This window comes from Cynocephalus volans, chromosome 2 (genome assembly GCF_027409185.1).
Source record: "Cynocephalus volans isolate mCynVol1 chromosome 2, mCynVol1.pri, whole genome shotgun sequence".
Taxonomy (NCBI): domain Eukaryota; kingdom Metazoa; phylum Chordata; class Mammalia; order Dermoptera; family Cynocephalidae; genus Cynocephalus; species Cynocephalus volans.
In genome coordinates this window covers 180,180,016-180,203,596 of record NC_084461.1, presented here as the reverse complement: position 1 = coordinate 180,203,596, position 23,581 = coordinate 180,180,016, and the positions used below count along the sequence as shown (strand labels likewise).

At 39.0% G+C, this 23,581-nt stretch overlaps 1 protein-coding gene across 1 annotated transcript in view; it reads right to left on the bottom strand.

Annotated features, from left to right (window-relative positions):
- The window catches only part of TMEM132D (transmembrane protein 132D), a 706,973-nt gene that overhangs the window by 513,437 nt on the left and 169,955 nt on the right, over window positions 1-23,581 (bottom strand). Inside the window, exon 2 of the mRNA XM_063088166.1 lies at window positions 16,049-16,937. Coding sequence (XP_062944236.1) covers window positions 16,049-16,937 — 889 coding nt within the window. The remainder of the gene's footprint in view (window positions 1-16,048; window positions 16,938-23,581) is intronic.

Genomic DNA, 23,581 nt, shown 5'->3' with positions numbered 1-23,581 from the left:
TTTTTTTAATTTTTATTTTGCACCGTTTTGGTCCTTGATTCATATTTTAGCTCTTTGGTTTACCTTACCATCCCCATTTTGTATTCTTTTTATCTTTGAACTCTTGATTTGTTAAATTCATATTCTTTTAAAAATTCTCCACCCATTTAATACCTCACAGGAAAGTTTCTCTCTCTTTCTCTCCCCTGTCCCCCCCGCCCCGTGTGTGTGTGTGTGTGTGTGTGTGTGTGTGTGTGTGTCTTTGGTTTATGTTTTCTTTCAAAATCAGCTATTCCTCTCTCTTATGTACTATGTATTTTCTTACTTGCTTCCTTTTTTATCTTCTTTCTTTCCTTCTTTCCTTCCTTTCTGAAATATATTTACATGGATAGACAGCAATTTTTGTTTCTCCGAATTCATGCTCAACTTGGTCAACTCAACGAGACTTTCAATGTGTGTGGGCATAATGTGGATGGACTTTACTTGACCATGTTCTACCTTACAAAATATGGATCGACACTTGAGTTTTCAACAGTCTGTGATTGAGAAGGGAGAGAATTCACTCAGGGCTTTGACTGAAACTAGGTACTGTCTTTGTTTTCTGCAGTGTTTCCAAATATTCTGTGCCTTAGTTCACTCACTCTGTGTGTGCACATTTGCTAAGAGGGGAAATGGCAAGAAGAACAAAAGGCTAGTGTTATATTTCTTCCCCCTGCTTGGATGACCATGGGCCTCAGATGATCACTCCAGTTTATCCCTGCCTCTTGGAGCCCTGCTGGGATATACAGAGACATTCTTGGATGGTCTCTTTTATCATCATCAATCCTTCACCTGCCCAAAATGATAAATGGGAAAAGAAATACAAAAATTTATTTTTCACCTTTGCATTATGAGTTCACAGAGTGAGGGAAAAACAGCATCACCTTGAACTCTCTGTGTTCTTTTTCCATTGCCTCTGGGTCTTTCCAAAATTTTAATCTTATTTATTGTCCCTTGTTCGGTTATATTCATTTCTGGCTGCTGTGGTCCTTCTGCCTTGGCTCTCAGCTGGGTTGGAAAAATGACAAGCACCAGGGATAGTCTCTACCTCTGGAACAACACGGAGTTGATCTGAAAGGAGATATCTCTTTAAACTGCTACACCCTCAGGGCCAAATCAGGGAACAGAATCCATACCGGACAACTGACCAGAAGCTCTTTAGTATGGGGCTCTACTTACACATGTGCTGAAATTGCTGAAAGAGCAACTGGAGGATGTCGATGCAACTCATATATTAGCAAATGCAGGAAGCCTCTCTTCCTAGGGTCAGAGAACAAAGCAGGTAGGTGGTGTTATAAGAAGCCAATGCAAGGGCTCCCTGCAGGAACTGGAGCCATAGCAGTGCTGCCTGGTGAGAGCTGGACTCACAGATGGGGGAGTTGTTTGGCATGAGTAGGACCACAGAGCAAGACAGAAGAGAACTACCATGACTCCTCTCATCTTCCTGCCCACAAGTGTACTGCCAGTGGCTCCCACTGGCCAAACCCAGTCAGAAGCCAGATGGGTGAGGTAGGGAATCTATAAAATGCAGATTGCAGAGGTATACCCACTGAGAAGGACAGCATAGCAGGGAATGGATAGGAAATAGATTAAAGAGCAAACAGACCAAGAGCTAGTGCACCTACTGTCATCTGCCCTCTTGCAAGTGGGGTTTGTTAGTGACACTTTTCATGACCACTGTTTACTTACTACTCCAGTTACCTTCACAAACAACCACAACATTTGGTGGCTTAAAATGCCACTGTTTTATTATCCATCATAATTTGTGTACTAGAAATATGGGCAGGGCTCAGTGGGGAGGTTCTTCTCCACATGGAATGGGCTGAGGTCACCTGGTAGTATTGAGCTGTTGGCTGGTCTGGTCGAGAGGACGAAGACAGCTACACTCATGTGTCTGGTGCCTTGAGCAGAAAGGCTGGAAGATGGAGCTCTTTTTCTGCCTCCTCATGGTAGTCTCAGAGTCCCTCATGTGGTCTCCCAGAAGAGCAGCTGGATTTCTTATGTGAAGGCTCAAGAGCTCTAATACTGAGTGATCCTGGAGACGCTGGCAGATTGTCAAAGCTTCTGATGATCTGGCCTCAGGTGTTTCAGAGGATCACTTCTGCTACATTCTGTTGGGTAAGCACGTGAACCACTAAGGCCATTCTGAATTCAGGAAGGGGGATGAGACTCCGTATCTCAATGAGAAGAGTGTCAAAGAATATGTAGCTATTTTCAATCCACCATACACTCATCCCTTCTTGCACGAGGCTTTGAGAAAGAGGGGAATCGCAGCTATGATTAGATGCACTGAGCTGACTTTTGGAAACATTTGTCTCACTCTTTAGCTGACCCCTCCCACAGTCTTTGTTGATTCTGGTGTGTGTGTGTGTGTGTGTGTGTGTGTGTGTGTGTGTGTGTGTGTGTGTGTGTGTGTGTTTTCCAGTTTCTTTCTAAATCAATATACTTTCCATACCTTCAGATTTGGGGGGCATGGGGGAAAGTGGACACTGGGCTTCACTCTACCATCTCACACTATAATCTCCTGAGTCAGAGGCTTCCCAAAGTAACCAAGAAAAATGCCTTTTAAGCAACTTTGAACATGTTCCTTCTTTTCTCTATTCTGTATAGATAACCCGTTACTTGTGTCAACCTCCACCCACTTAAGGAATGAGCTAACACTGCTTAGTTCAAAATGACCTTATGTAATCTGTTTGCATTTCAACTGATCCCCAATACATTTTTTGGGTGATTGAATTTATGGTTTACTTAATCCTGGATGTCGTGCTGCATGGTGTGCTCAAGTTGCACCTTGCTCTTTGTTTACACCCCAGGACAGTTGGATAAGGTAAGAGTCCAGAAAATGAGGCTCGGTGAGTTTTGATGACCTTCCTGAGGGTGCACAACTCACAACAGCACCAGGGCAGGTGCCCAGGGTTCCTGACTCCATGCTCTGTGCTCTTTCTCATAAACTCCCTGTGGTTCCCAATAGGGAAACCTGGACCTTGATATTTGAAAACGCCATTTCTTGTGATAATTACTAGTGTGTAAAGTGCCTGGAAAGGCCACTACAATTCATTTAATACCCCTTAGAGTTCTTTAATTTGCAGTGGCAGGTGGGACTTACATATTTTGGTAATAGTGGATACAAGTCCACCTGATCTACTCTCAAAGTTGGCAGCTCATCTTCCAACACAAACACCACATGCTCATTCTCAGAGCATCGATGCTTGGTAAACAGCTGTGCCAGTGCATTTTAGTCACTGCTATATCCCCAGCACCAAGCTTAATCCTCAACAAATGTATGTTAAATAAGGAAAATATTTTAGTTAGCTTAATCTTTGCAGTGCTTCTTTTAAAAATGGAATTTTGGAGTATATGTGCCTGCTTCCCTATCTTGCATTTATGAAGAGGAATTTTCCAACATCTATGCCCTGGAGCTATCTTTTAGAAAGGGTAGGTTTTCACCTTAAATTAGATTCTGTTACAAGCTATAGGACCTCTGGGCATTTGTTTAACTTCTTTGTATTTCAGTTTTCTCTTCTGAAAAATGTAGGCAACAATAGTACCTACATCATAGGATTGTTCTGAGGATTAAATTTAAAAAAAATAAGTACTTAGAATAGTGCTTGGCAGAGACATTCAGGAAGTGTTGGCTATCATGATTATTGCATTCAGCCATCTCGCAAGAGATTCCCAGACCCAGCACATTATCCCTGTGTTCCTAAGAGTGACCAAGAAGTGGTACAGAGAGAAATTAAATCTGAATGTGCTGAGAAGAAGAATATTAAGACATTCTCTCAACAGCTTTGCTGGACATCTCCATAGATACCTATGGGGACAGATGAGGTTTGGGACCAAAACCCATCCCCACTTCCTTCTTGCCTTGGAATTAGAATCCTCCACACTTCCCACCCCCTACCACCCCAGAATGTAGCAATGCACCTGGGGAGGGAAGGAGTTAAAATCTGAAATAAATGAGACTAAGTTTTCTTACCAAATGCTTATCTATCCTTGCTCACCCAAATTTTCAGACCAAAATTCATATTAGCCCTAACATTGTTCAGTAAGATGTAGAGGTGATACGAAAATGAACCTCAGGCCTTTTCCCACAGGTGCTTTCAGTCTTGTTGAAAAACAGACCATCAAGTAGACCTACAGTGCAGGGTGGTACTACAATGAGGTACTCACACACAGATGAAGGTCAACCCAAGGTTACAGAGTGTAAATGTCAATGATTGGAAGTTGGCTTAGCAAAGAAGATCACAAAGAAGAGTAGTTGCAAAAGAAACCTATCTATTCGTATGTCCCTAGGATAATATAATAACAACAACAACAACAATAATAATATTTAAACAAAAAATGCTAACCATGCCAAACATTCTCTTTCATAAAAATTGGTGGACTGAACCCCACAGGTAGCAACAGTTACCTGGGTTCATAGATAGCCTTAACTCCTGCCACAACCAAATTCCCCACAACCATCCACTGAGGGAACCTCATAAAGCCGTGATGAAGGGGGGAACTGCCATTTCTGTTCACGTCTATTCATACCTTTTTCTCTTCCTACATTTCCTGGATACTGCATCATATAAATATGTGAAGAAGAGTGTTGAAATTCTACTTCCCATAGGTCCCCATTAACCAATCTGTCTCAACCACCAGAAGAATGAAAGACTGTGAATGAAATACTTCTCTATGCTTTTGTGTGTTCTTCTGTTTTTCAATCAAACAAGTACACGAATTTTACTCTCTCTGACCTCCTTTCTGTTTTCTTGGAGGTTATATGCTTCGAGGCAGAAGGGGAAAATTGCTCCTTTCAAATGTGTTTATCTTAAATTCCTTGCTGGGAGTGTCCTAAAAACTATCTTTGGTATTCCACAGAGTCCCAGAAGGCTCAATGACAGCACAACAGTGATAGTGCCTGTCTCTTCTGAACTTGCAGCAGCATAGACAACACGAGAACAGTGGGGTCTTGGGGGATTCTCAGGTGATATTACACAACACATAGAAAGGAAGATGCACAGTCAAACTCATGCAGGTGCAAGTTCCAGATCTGCTTTTTTGGGGGGCAAATTAATGTCAATTTTCTCATTCCCACAAGGTGGGTAATAATTCCTTCAAGGAGTTTGCAGTAGACATTTGTCATATTTTGGTTACACAGCTCCTATTCCCTCTTCCCAAAAGCACCCTGAAGTATTTGAGGGGGGTATTAGTTGTCCCCCAGTGGGATTGATCTTGGGGGGATTTATCCAACTAGGTTACTGAGGGGTCAGATTTTTGTTTCATTGCTCTGGATCAAGCAGGGGATGGAAGTGTGACTTATGCTTGGACAAATGGCATTCTTTCCTAGGACTCTGAAGTCTGAACTTGTGGCAAAGAGCAGAAGGAATATTCAATGGAAAAGCTGTTGCTGTGACAGAAACTTGTGGACTCAGGCTCTTGCTGTTGCAAAACTGTTTCTGCAGTTGAAACTTCCCAGCTCTCCAGAGCAGCTTTGGGTCCTGCAAGTTCTACATCTTCTTTCCAGTCCTTCCCCTGGTTTCTAGAACTCCTAATAGCCTTCCAATTGGTCAGCATCAATGTCTGTTGCATATTAACAAAGAGCTGCCTGCTAGAATATTTTAGGGAGATTCAAATGAAACCCCATGCATCATGCCCAGCACAAATCCAAGAAAACAGTAGGTGCTCACTGCTGATTATGTCCTTCTTTCTTCCCCTTTTCCTAAGAGAAGCAGAGCAGTTTGCTTATACATAAATGTGTGAATTGTCATAAGCCTTGACCAAAACCATGGATATAGCTCAAAAGGAGCTACAGCTATCAGCTGGGAGAGGGATTTTTGAGTGGAAACCCAGCATGGATTAAAATCTTGAAAAGCGAAGTCCCAGTAACTGTGTGCAGAAAGACTGCATGTATTGCTGTACAGTGGAGTTTCCACATTGATATGGGTTGAATATTTGTCCCCTCCAAAGCTCATGAAGGAGACTGATCCCTAATGTGGCAGTGCTGAAAGGTGGGGCCTTTAGGAGGTGATTAGGTCATAAAACCTTCATGAATGAATTATTCTATTAATGGGTTAATGCATTAATGACTTACCACAGGTGTGAACTGATGGCTTTATAAGGAGAATATGAAAGAGTTCATGCTATCCTCACGATGTAATGACCTGTGTAACCATGTGACCCTGTAGAGTGTCTCTACCAGGAGGAAGGCCCTCACCAAATGTACTCCATGAACCTTTAACTTCCCAGCCTCTAAAACTATAGGAAATAAATTCTGTTTCTTTATACATTACCCCATTTCAGGTATTATCTTATTCACAGGAAACAGACTAATACACACTTACATGCATTGGCATATATGAATCAATTATACAGAATAGAGACAGAGCAGTTTAAATAGTTAATTTACATTTCTATTTTACTGTTCTACTCAATAAGTCTATCGGCAAAATAACGAGAGGGTAGAAATGAAAGTGAGGTTCTCAACTGCAGCTATACATTAGGGTCACTTGAAGAGCTTATTACAAATACTGACCCAAGAACCTCACCCTAGACCAATGTTGGGCCACATAGTTCTAATGAAAACCTGCTCAGAGCATCTCAGTTCCTGAGCTCCACTTACAGTGCAAGTACCTTAACTTGGTTGTATTTGACTCTGGGTTATTTTCCATACATTGGCCTTGAAAGAGGGGGCAACTACATAATGTAGAGTCTGACCAAAGAATCTGCAGACCAAAGAATCTGCTGTCTGACCCAATGCAAACAGAAAATAGGTGGGTGGGTTTATGGAGACAGTGACGTTGTTATGTGAATGACAATGGTGTGCCAGTTGTTGTACTAGACACCAAGGAGACAGCAACAAATGGACCAAAGTTTCCGCCTCATGAAGCATACATTCTAGAGTAAACAGGGATGGTAGATGCAAAGGAATGGATTTTCAAGAAAGATTGGGCTATACCATGTTATCTTAAATCTAAACTGAGAACCACCCTCTGTGGGAGAGGTGAGTTCACTCCATGAATATTTTCTTGGTCAACCATAATTTAGCCCAATAGTTTTTAATCAGAGGTGATTTTGTACCCTGGGGTGCATTTGGCAATATCTAGACACATTTTTGTTTGTCCCAGCTGGTGGTGGTGGGGGAGGTTTACAGGCATCTAGTAGGTAGAGCGCAGAGATGCTGCTAAACTTCCTGCAAGGCACAGACTACTCTTCCCTACAAAATATTAACTGATCAATATCAATAGTGTGAAGCTGAGAAACTCAGTTCACTCCAGCCATGCCTGTTCACAGAGTTAAACCAAGACTCAGGGTGAGCTGACCTCTCTAAGGTCACAGAGTAACCTCTTAGCAAGACAGCGAATGGGGCAGCACCTACATATCTCTATCCCATGGCTTTTACTCAGCAGCCCCTCCTTCTGAACCACGCCTTGACTCTTGATTACATGTAGAGAAAATATATCCTTATAACTGAGCAAGGTGGGGCACCAAAAAAATCTGGACATTATTTAACACTCAATAGAAGTTCTCAGAAGAAAATGCAGATTCCACTGCCCCCCCAATTTCCCCTCTACCTCTCTAAGTGAACTCAATCAGTAAGTGCTGTGCGCATGTTCACAAAACATAGATGCTTCCAGTCATCTGCAGCACGACTCTCACACCTGAACTTTACTTCCACCTGTTTCTTGTACTGTTAATGTAGGGCCTTGGATAAGTTTCTCCTGAGCTGATTAAGTTCTGTGTTCTAGGACTGGATCATTGCTGTCCTAGGGTTTCATGAGGCATACCTGTATAATAAATTCTCATACTCACTTAAAGTGCTAAAATTGTGTTTCTGTGACTTCTAACCAAAAAGGTCTTAAGATACACACTCCTGGGACTTATGATTTCAGCTCTGACATGTGCAGAGCTTGGAAATCATCACTCTTATCCTTACAAGAAAAATCTGGGCAAATTGAATTGCCATATTGCCATATATTTGCTTGGACTCATTGGAAAACTGAGATTGCAGGACAAAGTGCCACCCCCATATCTAGAGAAATAGGTACAACCAGAGAAGGAATAAATAAAGGTAAAATAAGTTATTTTGTTTTTCTTTATCTTAATTGATCAAATGATACTGTCCTTTAAAGCGATGATAGTTACAATGAATTACAGCAATGACAGAAGGGACAGGAAGGAGTAATTGGGAAAACCTTGTCTTAAGTTACTCGTACTACATGTGAAGCACTATACTGTTATGTACAATTGGACTTGAATTAGTTGAACATATATATTGAACATTTTAAAGAAACAACAAATTTTTAAGTATAATTGGTACACTAAGAGAGGAGAGAAAATGAAGTCATATAAAATATTGAAACCAGAAAAGGTAGAAAAAGGGGTAGGGATGGGAAACAAAAACCAAATGCAATTACTAGAAAACAGTTAAAAACACAGTCAATATTAATCAAACTATATCAATAATTCTTTAGGAGTACACAGACTAAATACACCAATTAAAAAAGATAGAACACGATCCAGCAATCCCACTACCGGGTATATATCCAAAGGAATGGAAATCATCACATTGAAGGGACACCTGCACTCCCACGTTCACTGCAGCTCTATTTACAATAGCCAAAATATGGGACTAACCTAAGTGTCCTGCGACAGATGACCGGATAAGGAAAATGTGGTATATATACACAAGGGAGTACTACTCAGCCATAAAAAAGAATGCAATTCTGCCATTTTCAACAACATGGATAAGTCTGGAGAAAATTGTGTTAAGTGAAATAAGCCAGACTAGGAAAGAGAAATACTGCATGTTCTCATTTATAACTGGGTGCTACGGAAGGAAGGAAGGAAGGAAGGAAGGAAGGAAGGAAGGAAGGAAGGAAGGAAGGAAGGAAGGAAGGAAGGAAGGAAGGAAGGAAGGAAGGAAGGAAGGAAGGAAGGACCATAACAATTCATTGACCTTTCAAGAGGAGAGAACAAACCTAAAGTTACTAGAGATGGGCAGAGGGAGGAAGGGGGTTTAGAGAGGGACAGGTCAGGTAAAGGGCATAAAAAAATCATTATTTATAATAATGAATATGCTAATAAAAAAAGAGATTGTCATAGTGGATTAACAAACGAGATTTAACTATATAATGTTTACCAAAAACCCACTTTAAATGTAAAGACACTTATGGGCTAAATGTAAAGGAATGAAGAAAGATATACCATGCTAACAATAATCAAAAGAAAGCTTAAGTACTTATGTTAACTTCACACAGAGCAGATTTTAGAACCAAGAAAATTGTCAGAGGTAAAGAGGAGGCATTATGTAATGACAAAACGATTAATTACCCAAGAAGACATAGTAATCCTAAATGTGTATGCACTAACAAATGCAAATCAAAAATATATTAGGCAGTCACTGATAACACTGAAAGGAGAAATAAACAAATCTTCTACTACAGTTGGAAAGTTCAGCACCTCTCTGTTAGTAATTGATATACCAAGCATGTAGAAAATTAGTAAGATATAGATAAAATGAATAGTACTGTCAAACAACTTTGATCTAATTGACGTTTATGGAATACTCCATCCAACAGAAACAGAATATACTCTCTTCTCAGGCTCAAATAAGGGTGCGGTAAAGCAGTGCTTAGAAGAATATTTACAGCTTTAAATGCTTATATTAGGAAAGAAGAAAAATCTAAAATGGAAACCTAATCTGAAATTGATAATTTTCACCTTAGAAAAGTAGACAGAGAAAAGCAAATATACCTAAAACAAGCAGAAGAAAAGAAATAATACAAATTAGAGAAGAAATCAATGAAATTAAAAATGGAAAAACAATAGAGAAAAATCAACAAAATCAAAACCTGTTTCTTTGAAAATAATCGAGGAAATTGATAAAATAAGTAACATGAATACCTCTATCTATTAAAGAAATTGAATAAACAATTAATAGCCTCCTGGAAATAAGAAGACCAGACCCAGATTGCATCACTGGTGAAATCTAACTAAAATTGAAGGAAGAAATAATATCATTTCTATGCACTCTCTTCCAGAACATAGAAGCACAGGTGAAGATTTTTCTAACCATAACTCCAAAATCATACAAAGACATTACAAGAAAAAAAAAGGCAAAAAAAATACAGACTAATATCTCTCATTAACATCGGTATAAGTAAAAACCCTCAACAAAGTACTAGCAAGTTGAATCTGACAATATAAGAAAAGAATTATACATCACAAACAAGTGGAATGTATATCAGTTATACAAAGCTGGTTTAACATTCAAAAATTAACCAAGGTAATTTACACGTCAACAGGCTAAAAGTGAAAAATTATATGTTCACGTTAATTGGGACAGAAAAAAAAATTGACAAAATTCAACAGCAATTTATTATTTAAAAAGAACTTCTAGCTAACTGGGAATGGAGAACTTTATGGTCTTAAAGAATATAAACAAAAAGCCCATAGGTAGCATTACACTTACTGGTGAGAAATGAGATGCTTTCTCACTAAGATCAGGATACACAGAAAAAAACCCACCACATCTATTCCACGTTTTACTGGAGCCAAATGAAAGATCTGTGAATGGCCAAAGTGAAAAAATTTGAGCAACAAAATAAAACAATATTGGGTTATAACCCAAAATATGAAATAAATATCCAGGTACCCTAACTGAATTAAGTACATTATTGAATAAATAAATGAGGGAGAATAAACAAATGTCACCTGCAGAATTCCAAATAATTTATGTAGATATATTACCCTCCAGGAGGTAAAGTATAATTCTCCTCTCCATAACTGTGAGCTGTGCATAAGCACTTTCTTCCAAAGAATACCCTATGGGGAGCGGGAAAAAGTAACTTCACAGCCGAGAAACCTGATAGACACGACCTCAGCAGGTCATCAAGGTCAACATCAGCCATGGTGAATTCTGTTGATAGTATGTACCCTTCACATGATGGGATGAGAATGGCACTTTATCTCTGTGGTTTTCCTCCCCCAAACCCATCATCTCAGTCTAATAATGAGAAACACATCAGACACATCCCAATTGAGGAATATTCTACAAAAGGTCTGACCAGTAAGTCTCAAAACCGTCACGGCCATCAAAAACAAAGAGTCTGGGCTGACCCCGTGGCTCACTCGGGAGAGTGCGGCTGTGGGAGCACAGTGGTGCTCCTTCCGCAGGTTCGGATCCTATATAGGGATGGCTGGTGTGCTCACTGGCTGAGCGCAGTGCGGGCGACACCAAGCCAAGGGTTACGATCCCTTTCCTGGTCACAAAAAAGAAAAACAAAGAGAGTCTAAGAAATGGTCAGAGCAAGAGGAACTTAAGGGGAATTGCTGAGTAAGCAAAATTCAGCATCCTGGATGGGGTCCTGGAACAGCAGAGTATTAGGTAAAAACTAAGGAAATTTGAATATGGTATGGACCTTAGTTAATAATAATGCTTCCATATAAGTGCAAAGGTAACCATACTAATGTAAGATATAAAGAATAGGGGAAACTAGCTGTGGGGCATATAAGAACACTCTGCACTGACTTCATACCTTTTTTTGTAAATCTAAATCTATTCCAAAATAGAAAAGTTTGTTGAAAAAACAAGAACACCTCCTTTCTCTCTCTGCCTCTCACTCTACTCTCCACCTGAGATAACTCTGTTAACCCCCACTCGATGGCAAAGGGAGGCACAACCCCAAGCACAGACCAGATGTCACTGGACTTCTGTGGGATGTGATGATACCAATATGCACCCTCTTTATGACGATACCCTTGTGTTTACAAGAGGACAATATCTTGTCCCACAAGATGTGTTCTCAGTGAAAGGTAATTTTAGGAACCCATCTCTCTTCAAGGAAACCACATCGGGTCCCTCTCCTACTCTCGGCACAGCCAGCTAGTAGATATGACCGCCAGTGGGAGTTTCTTGAGGGTCTTCACATCATGCATGAGTGTAGCAAGAATAGGAGGAATGGTCATGGAAATGCATTGTGATGGGCGTTGGCAGAACTGGCCAAGCCCGGTCCCCTGACTCTTATTAATTCTTGAGACCCGTGATATCCATTCAATAAACCCATTCATTCATTCATTCATTCATTCATTTATCTTAAATTAGCCAAAGTGGGATTTATGGCCGGCAGGTTAGAATATTTTTGGATATACCAAGGCATATTTTACCTGAAGTGGAATAAGAAGAGATCCTATTCTGGGCCAATGGTAGGTTAAAGGGCTATGTCACTCAAGTAAATTAAGCTCAGGGTTAATCCCAAACCACCATATTATTTCCTAACAAGCTCGAAATCTTTTGCAAAGTGGGCTTTCCAAATCACCAAAGAATATCCTTTGAGCCTTATCAATTTCAGACTCACATCTTCCCCTTGTCAAACATTCTTATTTTCCTCTATTGCTCTTTCCTTTATCAGTCTCATATCTGCAAGAAGATCTCCTTGGTAATAATATCTTATTCAGAACTGGTCTTAAATCTGATTACAGTGCTAGCTAGGGACATGGCGCTTCACAAATTCTTGAGCATATAGCTTTTAAAACTGCAGAGACCTCAGCAAAGTATACCTATTCATCGATAATCAACAATTCATTCATTCATCCATTCATCTAATCAACAAATTTAAGAAAGCCCCTGATTTAAGAAAAGCCCCTTCTCATCTGAGAATTGTTCCACAGTCTAGGCCTCCCTCCCACCTGATTTTTCTGGGCCGTTAAATAACCAAGCTAACGCTATGCAACTATTTGGCTCCAGCCTCCCATTCAGATCTGAGGGCCAGAACTCCTTTGAAATTGACTCCCCATGGAAAAAGGAATGAAAGAAAAGCTGGTGAGGATGTGAAAAAAAGAGCCCAAGTCCTTATCTTTCTCCAGACCTGCTATCCTGTAATTAGAGGCTGGGATGCTTCTGAACTTCGCTCTCTGTGGGGGAGGAAAATAGGATGGCAGAATGGGTGGTGGAAAGAACACGGAAGAAAGGGCGCAAGTGCTGTGGGATGCTTCAGTTGTCCCCTTGAAGGAAAACGTTCTCGGAAATTAAAAGGGATCCATAGATGTCTAAGGAATGAAAAGTGTTTTGCTTTTCTTCTTCTGCGATGTCGGCTTTGGAAGACACAGTGGCAGGAGAGTGTGGAATTTGTAAGATGACAAACAGTCCCATCCAGGTTTTCTTGTTCTCAAACGGTAACACACACACGAACATGCACACACGCGTGCGCACACACACAGATATTCACTCACACACACTCACATATCCGCATGCACGTGCACACGCACACAGCTGTTTTGTAAAGACTGCTGTTACTTATAATTGGTACAGCAAAACTCGGTTCCCAGAACAGAAGCCAACCTCCTGTGCATTAGCTGCGGTGTCACCCTGAGATCACAGGCACACAAACAACCAGGGAGGTGTGTCGCGGATGTTCAGCCGCTACCAGCAAAGAATTCAGAGGGCAGCTGCAGCATCGGCCCACGATTTTGAATTGCAGATGGGCCTCCTCCTGATGGGGGAGGTTAATCTGGCCCCTCCTCCACCCTGGCCAACCTTCAGTGGCGATGGACATCCTACTGGCAACTGACCTATAAAGATGAGACTGCCTCTGTACCATGTTAGCACTGTCAATATAGAGTCTAGAAACAAGTCACAGTTTCAGAGAAAAGCACTCAAGGATATTTGGCCAGATCCTTCAGGGTTATTTATAGCAGATGGCCAGACAGAGCAGATTAGAACTCATTCTAATTATTTTGGAGCTATGCTAAATTACTGTCAAATCAACTTCACTTAAAAACATATACAGTTTTGGGCTGGCCAGTTAGCTCACTTGCTTAGAGCATGGTGCTGAGCATGATCAAGGGTTCAGATCCCCTTACTGGCCAATTGCCAAAAACCAACTAAACAAACAAAAAGATATCCAGTTCTATTATTTTCTAATTATGAGAATTCATACTAAAGGCTACTAGTATTGTCAGGTAAAGCTTACCTCCAGCTGTTTTCATAAACAGAGAAGTCATTTGTAATTAGACAATTTTAAGTATGCAGCAAGCATACTACTAAGGCAAGCTCTTACAGGAACAGATATTGTGCATCGACCAAGCTGCACATACAGTCATGGGCTATTTACTTCATTATTGTTTTATGTGAGCAACTGATTTTTTTTTTTTTTACCATTTTCTAATTGATGGACTCTGAAAATATATACTTTTGCTGTACATCCAAAATTTTTCAAACTTTGATTTATAACTCGAGCCACCAAATCTAAATTCTTCCAGTGTGTTTGCTTCTGAATTTGAAAAGGTTTGGATCTCTTAGAATGTGCAGACCAGCACAGTGAATTTCTCCTGGTTCTGTCACAGATTGCCAAAGAAAAAGCTGTGCTCAGACTACAATGGACATAGTTAGTGTGCAATAGACAGTTATGGGATACGAGCCCTATTGTGGAATTTGATACCACACATACAACTGCTTCCAAAAAAAATTGAATATGAACTTCATTTCCTGGTAGTCAAAGTTTCAGGAGTTTTGGTTTTTTTAACCCTGAATTGAGTATATCAGAAGTAAGTAGTTGGCAAACCTAAAGGATGGCAGAGAGTATGAAACAGTATAAAAGACCAGCTCCCCTTATTCAAAACCTTTAGTTTCCATCAGCCAAATATCTTTCTATATAAGCAGTCATCTCCATAAAGAATACTATAGAAGGCTTGAAACTGAACCTGAAAAAGCAAAGCTAGCAGACAATACAGAGGACCTATGGCCAGCTGAATCTAGGTCTGATTTCCAAAGACGGATGGGAGGAAACATTAATGAAGGTTCAGCCCTGCAGATGGGTTTATATGCACTCAATCCCAGTGGCTAATCCCCAAACGCACATTGACCCAAGCCAAAGGTTTTTACATTCCAGGATTTAGCCAAGTTCAATCATTAGATTAATGCTGTCCATTAGTTTCTGTTTCTATAGTTAAAATCAAAAAGGAATTCCTAATACTAGATCACAATCAGTACAACTTGAATGTGCATGACAGAATCAAAACATTGATTTGTTTTGTTAAACTTGCCCTTAAAAATACAAAGAGGAAGAAAATAAACAAAAAAAGAAAAAGCAGCTATAAAGCCCAGATGGAAGGAGATGAGAGAACTGGACATTACTGTGCAAACTTTTAAAAGCCCCATGTAAAATATGTATTACATACAGCAGCACTACTATTTTCAGAGCCATAGCACAAGTTTGGTTACATTGTACTTCAGATCAAGGTGTTCACTTATGTAGCAATGTTAGGACATTTTTAGTCACTAATTACACTTATACTAAACAGCTGTTATAATCAAATGTGTCTGTGTTTAAAACAAAACACAAACTATATAATAAAAATACAGTCAAGCCAAGGGAAGTAGCTTCTCTCATACATTATATTCCAAAGAGAAAACTCGTCCATATTTTTTCTAAAGTACACAGTACTTGTTTTAAATATCATGTCTTTGGTATATTCTTATATAAGAGACTCAACAAACTCTACTGTATATTCTTCACACATTATGCTCGTTTATTTTTTTGAACACTAAGTTCTATTTCCAGGCAGAAACAAAAAGATAACTTTGCGGCTGGTACCATATTATACTTAGAAAATACATATTTGGAATAGATTTTGAGTTGGCAAAACTGTATTCTCTATCCTTTCTGACAACTGTTGCAATCTCATTTGTGGTCTCGTTTCAACTGCCAGGCATTTAACTATCCAATTCTGAAATGGTTCCTGTGGATAACTTTAGCATCCCTAAAACTTGCTGATAATACCCTAAGCTGAAGAAAAGGCATAAAATCAGCAGCCCCCTGGCTGCTCTGTGGCAGCCTGGAATAAGCATTTTTTCATAACCAAATCACCAACCTGCAAAGATCAAACTGGTTTCTGTCCTTTTCAGTGAAAATGGAGTTTGTACAAATGGGAAGGCCAGCTCTGCTTCGGAGAGCGATAACACAGCTCTTCTGATCAAACAGTGGGCTTCTCCAAAGCACCACCCAATCTTCCATCTGGTACAGATAGACGTTCTGAATAGACTTACCTCAGTGTGAAGTGATCTTCTGTGGAATTTTTAGAGATGGAAACAGGGAAAGTGAGCATGTCTCCTTGTCGAACCGTCTTTGGTAGGTAGTGGACGGCCACGTTGTTGTCTAAGTGCAGTGCTCTCAAGGAAGGTCTACTGTGGGTCTGGTAAAGAAAGATACTCCCAATTCTCTGCAAGGGGGGCCCAGCCTCATCAACGTCATTGTGGCCTGTCCTCATGCCATTGCTTTTCTGTGAGTCTTCCTTGACACAGTCCCCTCGTTCGTCCCCTGGATGCACTGTGTAGTACAGCTCCACAGGACTGCCCTCCGGCTGCTCCACTGACTTCTTCCTCCCCGCAACCACCGTGGGGGGGCTGAACCAGCTGGACAGGAGCTCCAGCTCTGCCACACACAGCCCAAGGTCCCCCTTCAGCCGGCAGCTGCCCCTCACCTCTCTGGTCTCACGGAAGGCAAAGACCCTCAGGCAGGGCAGCTTCTCTCTGGTGCTGTGGTCATCCCAGTCTCTGCCCACAATGTGGAACAGAATCTGCACTTTGGGCCAGCTTAGGTAGATTTTATCCCGCAGGATGTAGGCTTTTAGTTTCCAGTTAAGAGAAAACTTGTTGGTGAATCCAAAAGGGTTGGAAGGTAGCATTAAATCCTGGGGCACCACTTGCTCAATGGAAAAAGGCCCGTAGCTAGCATTTAGAACAGGCAGCCTCTTGGACTTGTAAATCAGAAATGATTCCACCCGAGACTGCAGGCTGGAGTTCCTCATGATATCCTGGTTGGCTTCCTTAAGGAAGAAGGAGACATCTGCGTTGTTGATGTGGTACGTCACAGGCAGGTAGGTGGGCAGCAGGGAAAATCTCTGGATGCTCTCCAGAATTCCTCGGCTTTCGGTCACTGTTGGGAGGGAATCAGAGTTTCGGTGTTAGAAACTCTTGGTCATGTTACAAATGATTCAGGCATCAGAGTACCTCTTTATAATTAACTGCTGTGTCTTCAGGCCAATTATGGAAGTCTTTATCCAACATTTCTTATCTGAACCAACTCATTTAATATTAAATATATTTGTATTAGAAGAAATGAATGCCACTAATGTAAGTAGAAAACCAGAATCACAAGCTATACGTAGAAAGTGATCATGCAAATAAATATAAAATTCAAACAAATGTTTTTGAATTTCAGCTCATGGTAATGGTGCCTTTAAGGGGTTATGCCTGAGACTTGTTCTTCTTTTGTTAGAAGGAGAGATTAGCAAGGATTAGAAAGTTGCTAGGAATACACTGGCACCCACAGAGAGGGCCCCTCCCATTGACTCAACTAGTCAGACTGAGATTGGAAACAGGACTAAATTTCTCAACATGTACTTTGATGCTAAGTTCATGTTCCACCTAGTACTATTTAGTGTTCCACCCATATACACATGCTACACTTAAGGACATGCTGTCCAATGGGAAATGGTAAAGGACGCAGGGGCAGAGATAAATTAAGATGGGCAATCATGATTCACTTGGACATGATTTACACATATACTCTCCTCAGGGTTAAACATAGAGAAAGGACTTTGGGAGGATATACTGGGAGGACCCCTATGGACATAGATGAGATGGACTGACCACTTCATGATGGGGCCACTGGTGTAAGGCATAAGACCCATGTGCCTTGCACAAACTAGACCCTAAAACCTAAGAACCACATCTCATGAAAACTACATCGCCAATGAAAAAAACCCATTTTCCATTTTCCTTACTGAACATATCCCTCCTTCAGGAGAAAAAAGATCCAAAATATTCTTTTTACAGTTTGCCTTACATTCTGTAAGAAAAACACAGAGAAATTACATAACCCAAAGAACCAATTTCATGAGTTTTAGAAATGGAAATTGTTGACTCTGGGAAGATGGACTTTCTAGGCAGAGCTCCGGGAGTTGCGCTGAAGCCCTTCTCATTAGTAGCCATGTAATTATCTTTGGTTATCCTGCAATAAAAGCAACTCAAGCCCTGACATTCATTGTGTCAACTTGTTTCAAATGCCCACGGGAGCACATTTTCCGAAGGACAACGCCTACCTGAGTCTGGACTCTCTCTGCAGTTGTCTGTGAGCAAACATCTCAGACAGCGGTTCTGCTCTTGGCTTTACCACACATAGTTTGTAAGACAACAAGCAAGTCATTGACCTTCTTTGCTTCTCATGGGTTATTCTGTAGAATGAGGGGCTGACAGAGGATCAAAACCTCAGTCCAGTTCTGACACTGCAGGGTGCCAAGGTGCATTTGATTTAACTCATAGACAAGAAGCCAGTTTGACGCATGTGTTCAGCTTGAGCTTATAGACAGCCTCAAATGGAGAAATCTCTCAGTTCAATGTCATTACCAAACAGGGAAGGCTCAGCCCCTTTAAGCAATTAAGGCTTGTATTGTGCTGAATCATTTGAAACTGCTGATATGTGAGCAGCTGGGCCTGACCCAAACAGCAATTTAATGGGGTCCAACCTAATAAAAATGGATTTCTTTTTCAAAAATCAAAAATATCGTAGATATAACAAGAAACTTCATCTCTTAAAAAATTACTTTTTTTTTCACTTTCTGGAAATCACTCCTGATTTATGTTTTCTTTAAACTTGTATTTTCACATGCGAGTTTTAGTGGAAGCAAAGGCAGTGAATCTCCTGCTAGTACTCTGAGTTGAAGCTCTATGCTTTATCCCTCCTCTGGGTTCCTCCCCCTCCCCATGTGCCCAGCCACATTCTTGTCAACCCTGTGGCTACATCATAAAAATTGTTTTTGGGGGACATTTTCCCTGACTGCATGATTTCAGGTTATTTTCTCAATCCATGTCCTTCCATGGCACTCTGTACTTCCGCTATCACAGAACTTTATGCATTCCGAGTAATTACAAGTTGCATTCCTATAATATGCTCTAGTAGGTTTTATTCAAGTGAGCAAAGATAACATATGGGCCTTTTTCTCTATTCTATTCATAGCCTTTAGGAGAGAGCCTGGCAAAATCAAGTACTCAATAAATATTTGATAAACAAACGAATGAATGAATCAACAAATGGATTTTGCATTTTATGTTACAAAGAGCAGATTATATTTTCACAGGAGGATTTTATCTGCTGTCTTCTCCACTGTCATCACTATAATCAGAATCCTAGATCCTTTTATCTCATTAAGAGCTCCAAGTAATCTTAGTGATATGGGACTAAAGAAAATAGGAGCCTCTCTACACAATGAGATTCCTAAAAGAGCTACATCAATTACACAGCGTCCTCTGTTAAAAATACATCTTAGCACTACTCAGAACAATTACCTTGAGCTGCTATTGCACCAGCTTGCCATTCATTCTAGAAATTTCCAAAGCCAAATAACCAAATTATAGATGGTTAAACATTAATACTAGACACCAAGGCTCTGTGAACTTCTCTGTTGAACAACCGACCCCTCTACTTGAGGACACAAAACTTAATTGTGCGACTAATTACACATTCCAAGGGCAATGGCATTGGGGCCTCTGACTTTATTCGGGAAAACATTCAGGTAAAAAGGGGTCACTGTGAACATCATTCCAAGGGAAGTAACTTCTTAGTTGCATTCCACAAATGGCCTATTTGTCTTTTTGCTTGGCACCTGACCCAAATGTTTATTGCTTAAAAATTCTCCATGTTGATCTAAGGCTAGGATTACTTTTCCCTTACATGTGTATATATAAAACTGCAAAAATAATGCTAATTATGTCCCACAATGCACAGAATGGACAAAGTAAAACTCGTTATCTTCTAATCCCCATAGGGGTGGCTATTATAATGTAAGAACACCATTTTTATTCCACATTAAAATGAGCAACATGTCAAGTAACAGAGAAGCTATGAACAGTAAATCTCAGTGAATTGCCCATTTGAAAAAATCACATTCTAATTTGATGCCATGGCCGAAAACATTTATTGGAAGGAAAGTGACATGTTTACATCTTTAAGCAAATCAGTGGCCTTTGAGAGATTTTCTATTAATTTTAACATTTTTGAAAAGATAATTTTTCCTTAAATAATACTTTTAAGAAATATGGCAATTTGGGCACAAGATTGTATTTATATTTTTCCACGAGTGGACCCCAAAGCAACACCTAAAGGAATATGGTAATAGGTAAAAAATCTGCATTCGTGCTAAAAGTTAGGTACTACCTGCATGCCACGGACAACAAGAATTTCTGAGAAATCGCCTGGGACTCAAACACCTCATGCAGAAATTAGAGCATGGTGAGGGCTGCCAGATAAAGTACAGGAGTCCAGTTACATTTCAATTTCCAAAAACCATAAATATTCTGTATGGCATGCTTATAATAAAAAATAAATACCAAGTAGTTGTTTTTTTTTGAAATTCAAATGTAACTGGCATCTTGTACTTTTATTTGCTAAATCTGACAACCCTCAGCATGGTATCATAGAAAGAAAATAGTAGTCAGTCCTAGAGCTATCTTGACATTCGTAAGAGCAAAGACCATGGACCACACAGATGTTCCCTCACTTGTAGCATTCTTAATGCTTGGAAACCACACACTCTGCAATCAGCTAAAGCTAGAGACTCAAGGGTAAGCCTGGCCACACTGCACAGAAAGCTCTAAGAAGTCAGGGCTTCATGCTGACGTTGTTCTCCATAGCAGAGGTGGTGACATGGGGCAGGAGGTCTCACATAGCCACAGTCTGCTTCTGGAATGAGCCCAGGCCAAAGCTAAAACCACCTACAGAAAACCAGTCCCGGGTAACATCTTCACCAAGTTCACAGAAGGCACTTTGCAGCAATGGGTCTCCCCTGCTGGGAATGTCAACAGGTCCATATACCCTCACACTCCTGGGGGTGTGGTGTCACTGTTATGGTAATGCCATATAGTAATATGGAACAAGGAACTCCCTGGTGAACTCTTGGTGTGGAACTCTAACAACAGCAAGTGAAAACTAAATGGAGACCTGGAGATCCCACTATACTATGTGGGGGGAAATTCCAATGGAAGAAAGACTACCAATTGTTTAAGGATATCTAAATGGAAAAAGTAAACAAACAAACAAACCAAAGGAGAATAGCACCTATAAATAAAAGCTACAAAATAAAAGAAGAAAACTTAGGAAAGCATTCAAGAGGTAGAGGAATAATATAGCTTTGAAGAGTATTTACCAGAGAATACTGAAGTATGTTTTACACAGAATAACTTTTAAGTTCACAATAATCAAAAAAAGCAGGGCCTTTGTTATTCTATAATAAAATATGACTAAGATGGAAGATTTGGAAGCATTAAAAATAAGGAACTTAATATAGTTTCAGAAGAAATAAAACAGATTTGAAAATGCAGAAAACTAAAGCTATCCTATGAGAAAAGGGACTTTTAAAGCTTTCCCTAAAGCTAAATGGAAAAGATGAAGAAATGAAAATAATTATAAGATGCCATAACCATGTGGAACACACATTGGATTTTCAATATATAGATAATGGGGGCCTTAAGGAAGGCACCAAAAAAAAGCAAAAGAACCATCATTAAAAGAAAAAAATCAACCCAAGAAACTCCTGGGTTAATTATATATATAACTGAATCCCAGAGAAAATTGAAACACCACCTTTTAGATATTCCCCAAAGATGCTTATTAATGTCAGGGGTAAAAAAATAACTCTGCAAATATTTATTTAAAAATAAAACAAAATTATTTAAAAAAAACTAAAAAGAAGACAAATCAGACTGTGCAAAATTAAGTATTAAAATCAATGGTAAATATTCACAGAAATATGATGAGGAATGTACTAATCAAATATTACCTACCCTAGAAAGGTTCCTGATAATTGAGAGGGCAACAGAAATATACAATCCTATATACTGCTCTTGAAAAATCCTGAAGCATGTTATCCAGGCCACCAGAAGGTGAATCAAAGTGTAACATGCAATAGGAAAGTCATGGTAAAAGAGGACCAGGTGAGCTCTGCAAACATTTAAGCATAGAGTAAAATCAAACAAAAAGCTTCATATACAGGCAAAACCCAACAAGTTCAAAATAGTAATCAAAAAAGATTCATAATCCAAACATTATAGCAATATTAAATTCATGAATTTAGTGAAAAATGCCAACAAATCAGGGAAAGAAAAGAAAGTAAAAGTGTACTAATTTTTTATCTTCATAGAAGGTGTCAGTAGATAAGGCTTTATTTTTGTCAATAATAATCAAGTAAAGATATGTAGATATGTTCAGCTCTCTTATTTTAAAGCTTGAAATCAGGAGTTTTGGTTTATAAATTAGGGAGAAGTAAGGAGAGAACAGAATCAGCTCATTGAGTAATAAATTAAATACTCAGATAAGCAAGAAAAATAGAAAACATAGAATATGATGACAGGAGTAAGAACCAAAATATTATTTATGATACTAAGTATAAATGGGTTAAACTCTCTTGTCAAAAGACAAAGATTCTCAGGCTGGCTCAATAGTTAAAAGAAAAAAAAAAAAAGTTAAAGTATAAATTTTCTCCAAAAATCTCCTAAATAAGTCAATTAAGAAATTAAAAAAAAAAAAAAAAAAGAATGGGCATAAATATTCCATAAAACAAAACAAAACAAAACAAAACAAAAAACCTGGGGTCACAACTTTAATACAAAAAGAAAAAGCTACATTCAAGAGAAAAATAATTAATAGGGCTAAAGATTTTCATTTTTAATGAAAGAAAATTCATTGTGTATAAATACTCATAATATTTTATGCAAAAATATATAGCCCCCAAACTAATATAATAAACTCTTAAAATTACAAGTAGAAATTGGTAGTAATTAAAGTTTTCTTTAAATTTTTGCATACTTTTTTCTAAGTCTCTGACTTATGAGGTATAGAGAAGTTAATAAGAATATAAGGATATAAATAATATAACTAATGATGGTATAATCTCTACAGAGAATACACTTATTCAGGACCCTTTCCAAAATCTGATAACATATAAAGTCACAAGGAAATAAGAACAATAAAAAAAAATTACAGAAATAATTTGAATTATCTTCCATGGTCATATACACTGAAATATATATTATTAACAACAGCAAAATAGAAACACTGCCATCTACTTGTGAAAAGAAACCCAACTACTAAATAGTTCTTGAATCTAAATGGAAATGAAACTTTTAATTATGCTACTTGCATATTTAAAAAATACTAGCAGTCACAATACTACATATCAAAACATACACGAGGAAGACAAAAATGTAGTGAAAGAAAATTCGTCTAATCTTTAGAATTAACAATGTTAAACAAAAAGAATGAAATTGATAAACTAAGCATTCTACTCAAAAAAGTAGAAACTCAAAATAAACAAAAAGATAAACAACAACAACAGAAAGAATCCTAAGGAAGCACTGATAAAAGCAAAATTAGGAAAATAATAATATAAAACATAACAAAAATGAGAACTACACCAATGAGGTGCTGCATTAAGGGAAAACATAAAATAGTTAAAGATAGACAATTAGGATCATGTCTTTATACAGTCTCCCATACAAAAATTGCCATAAAATAACCAGAAAGAA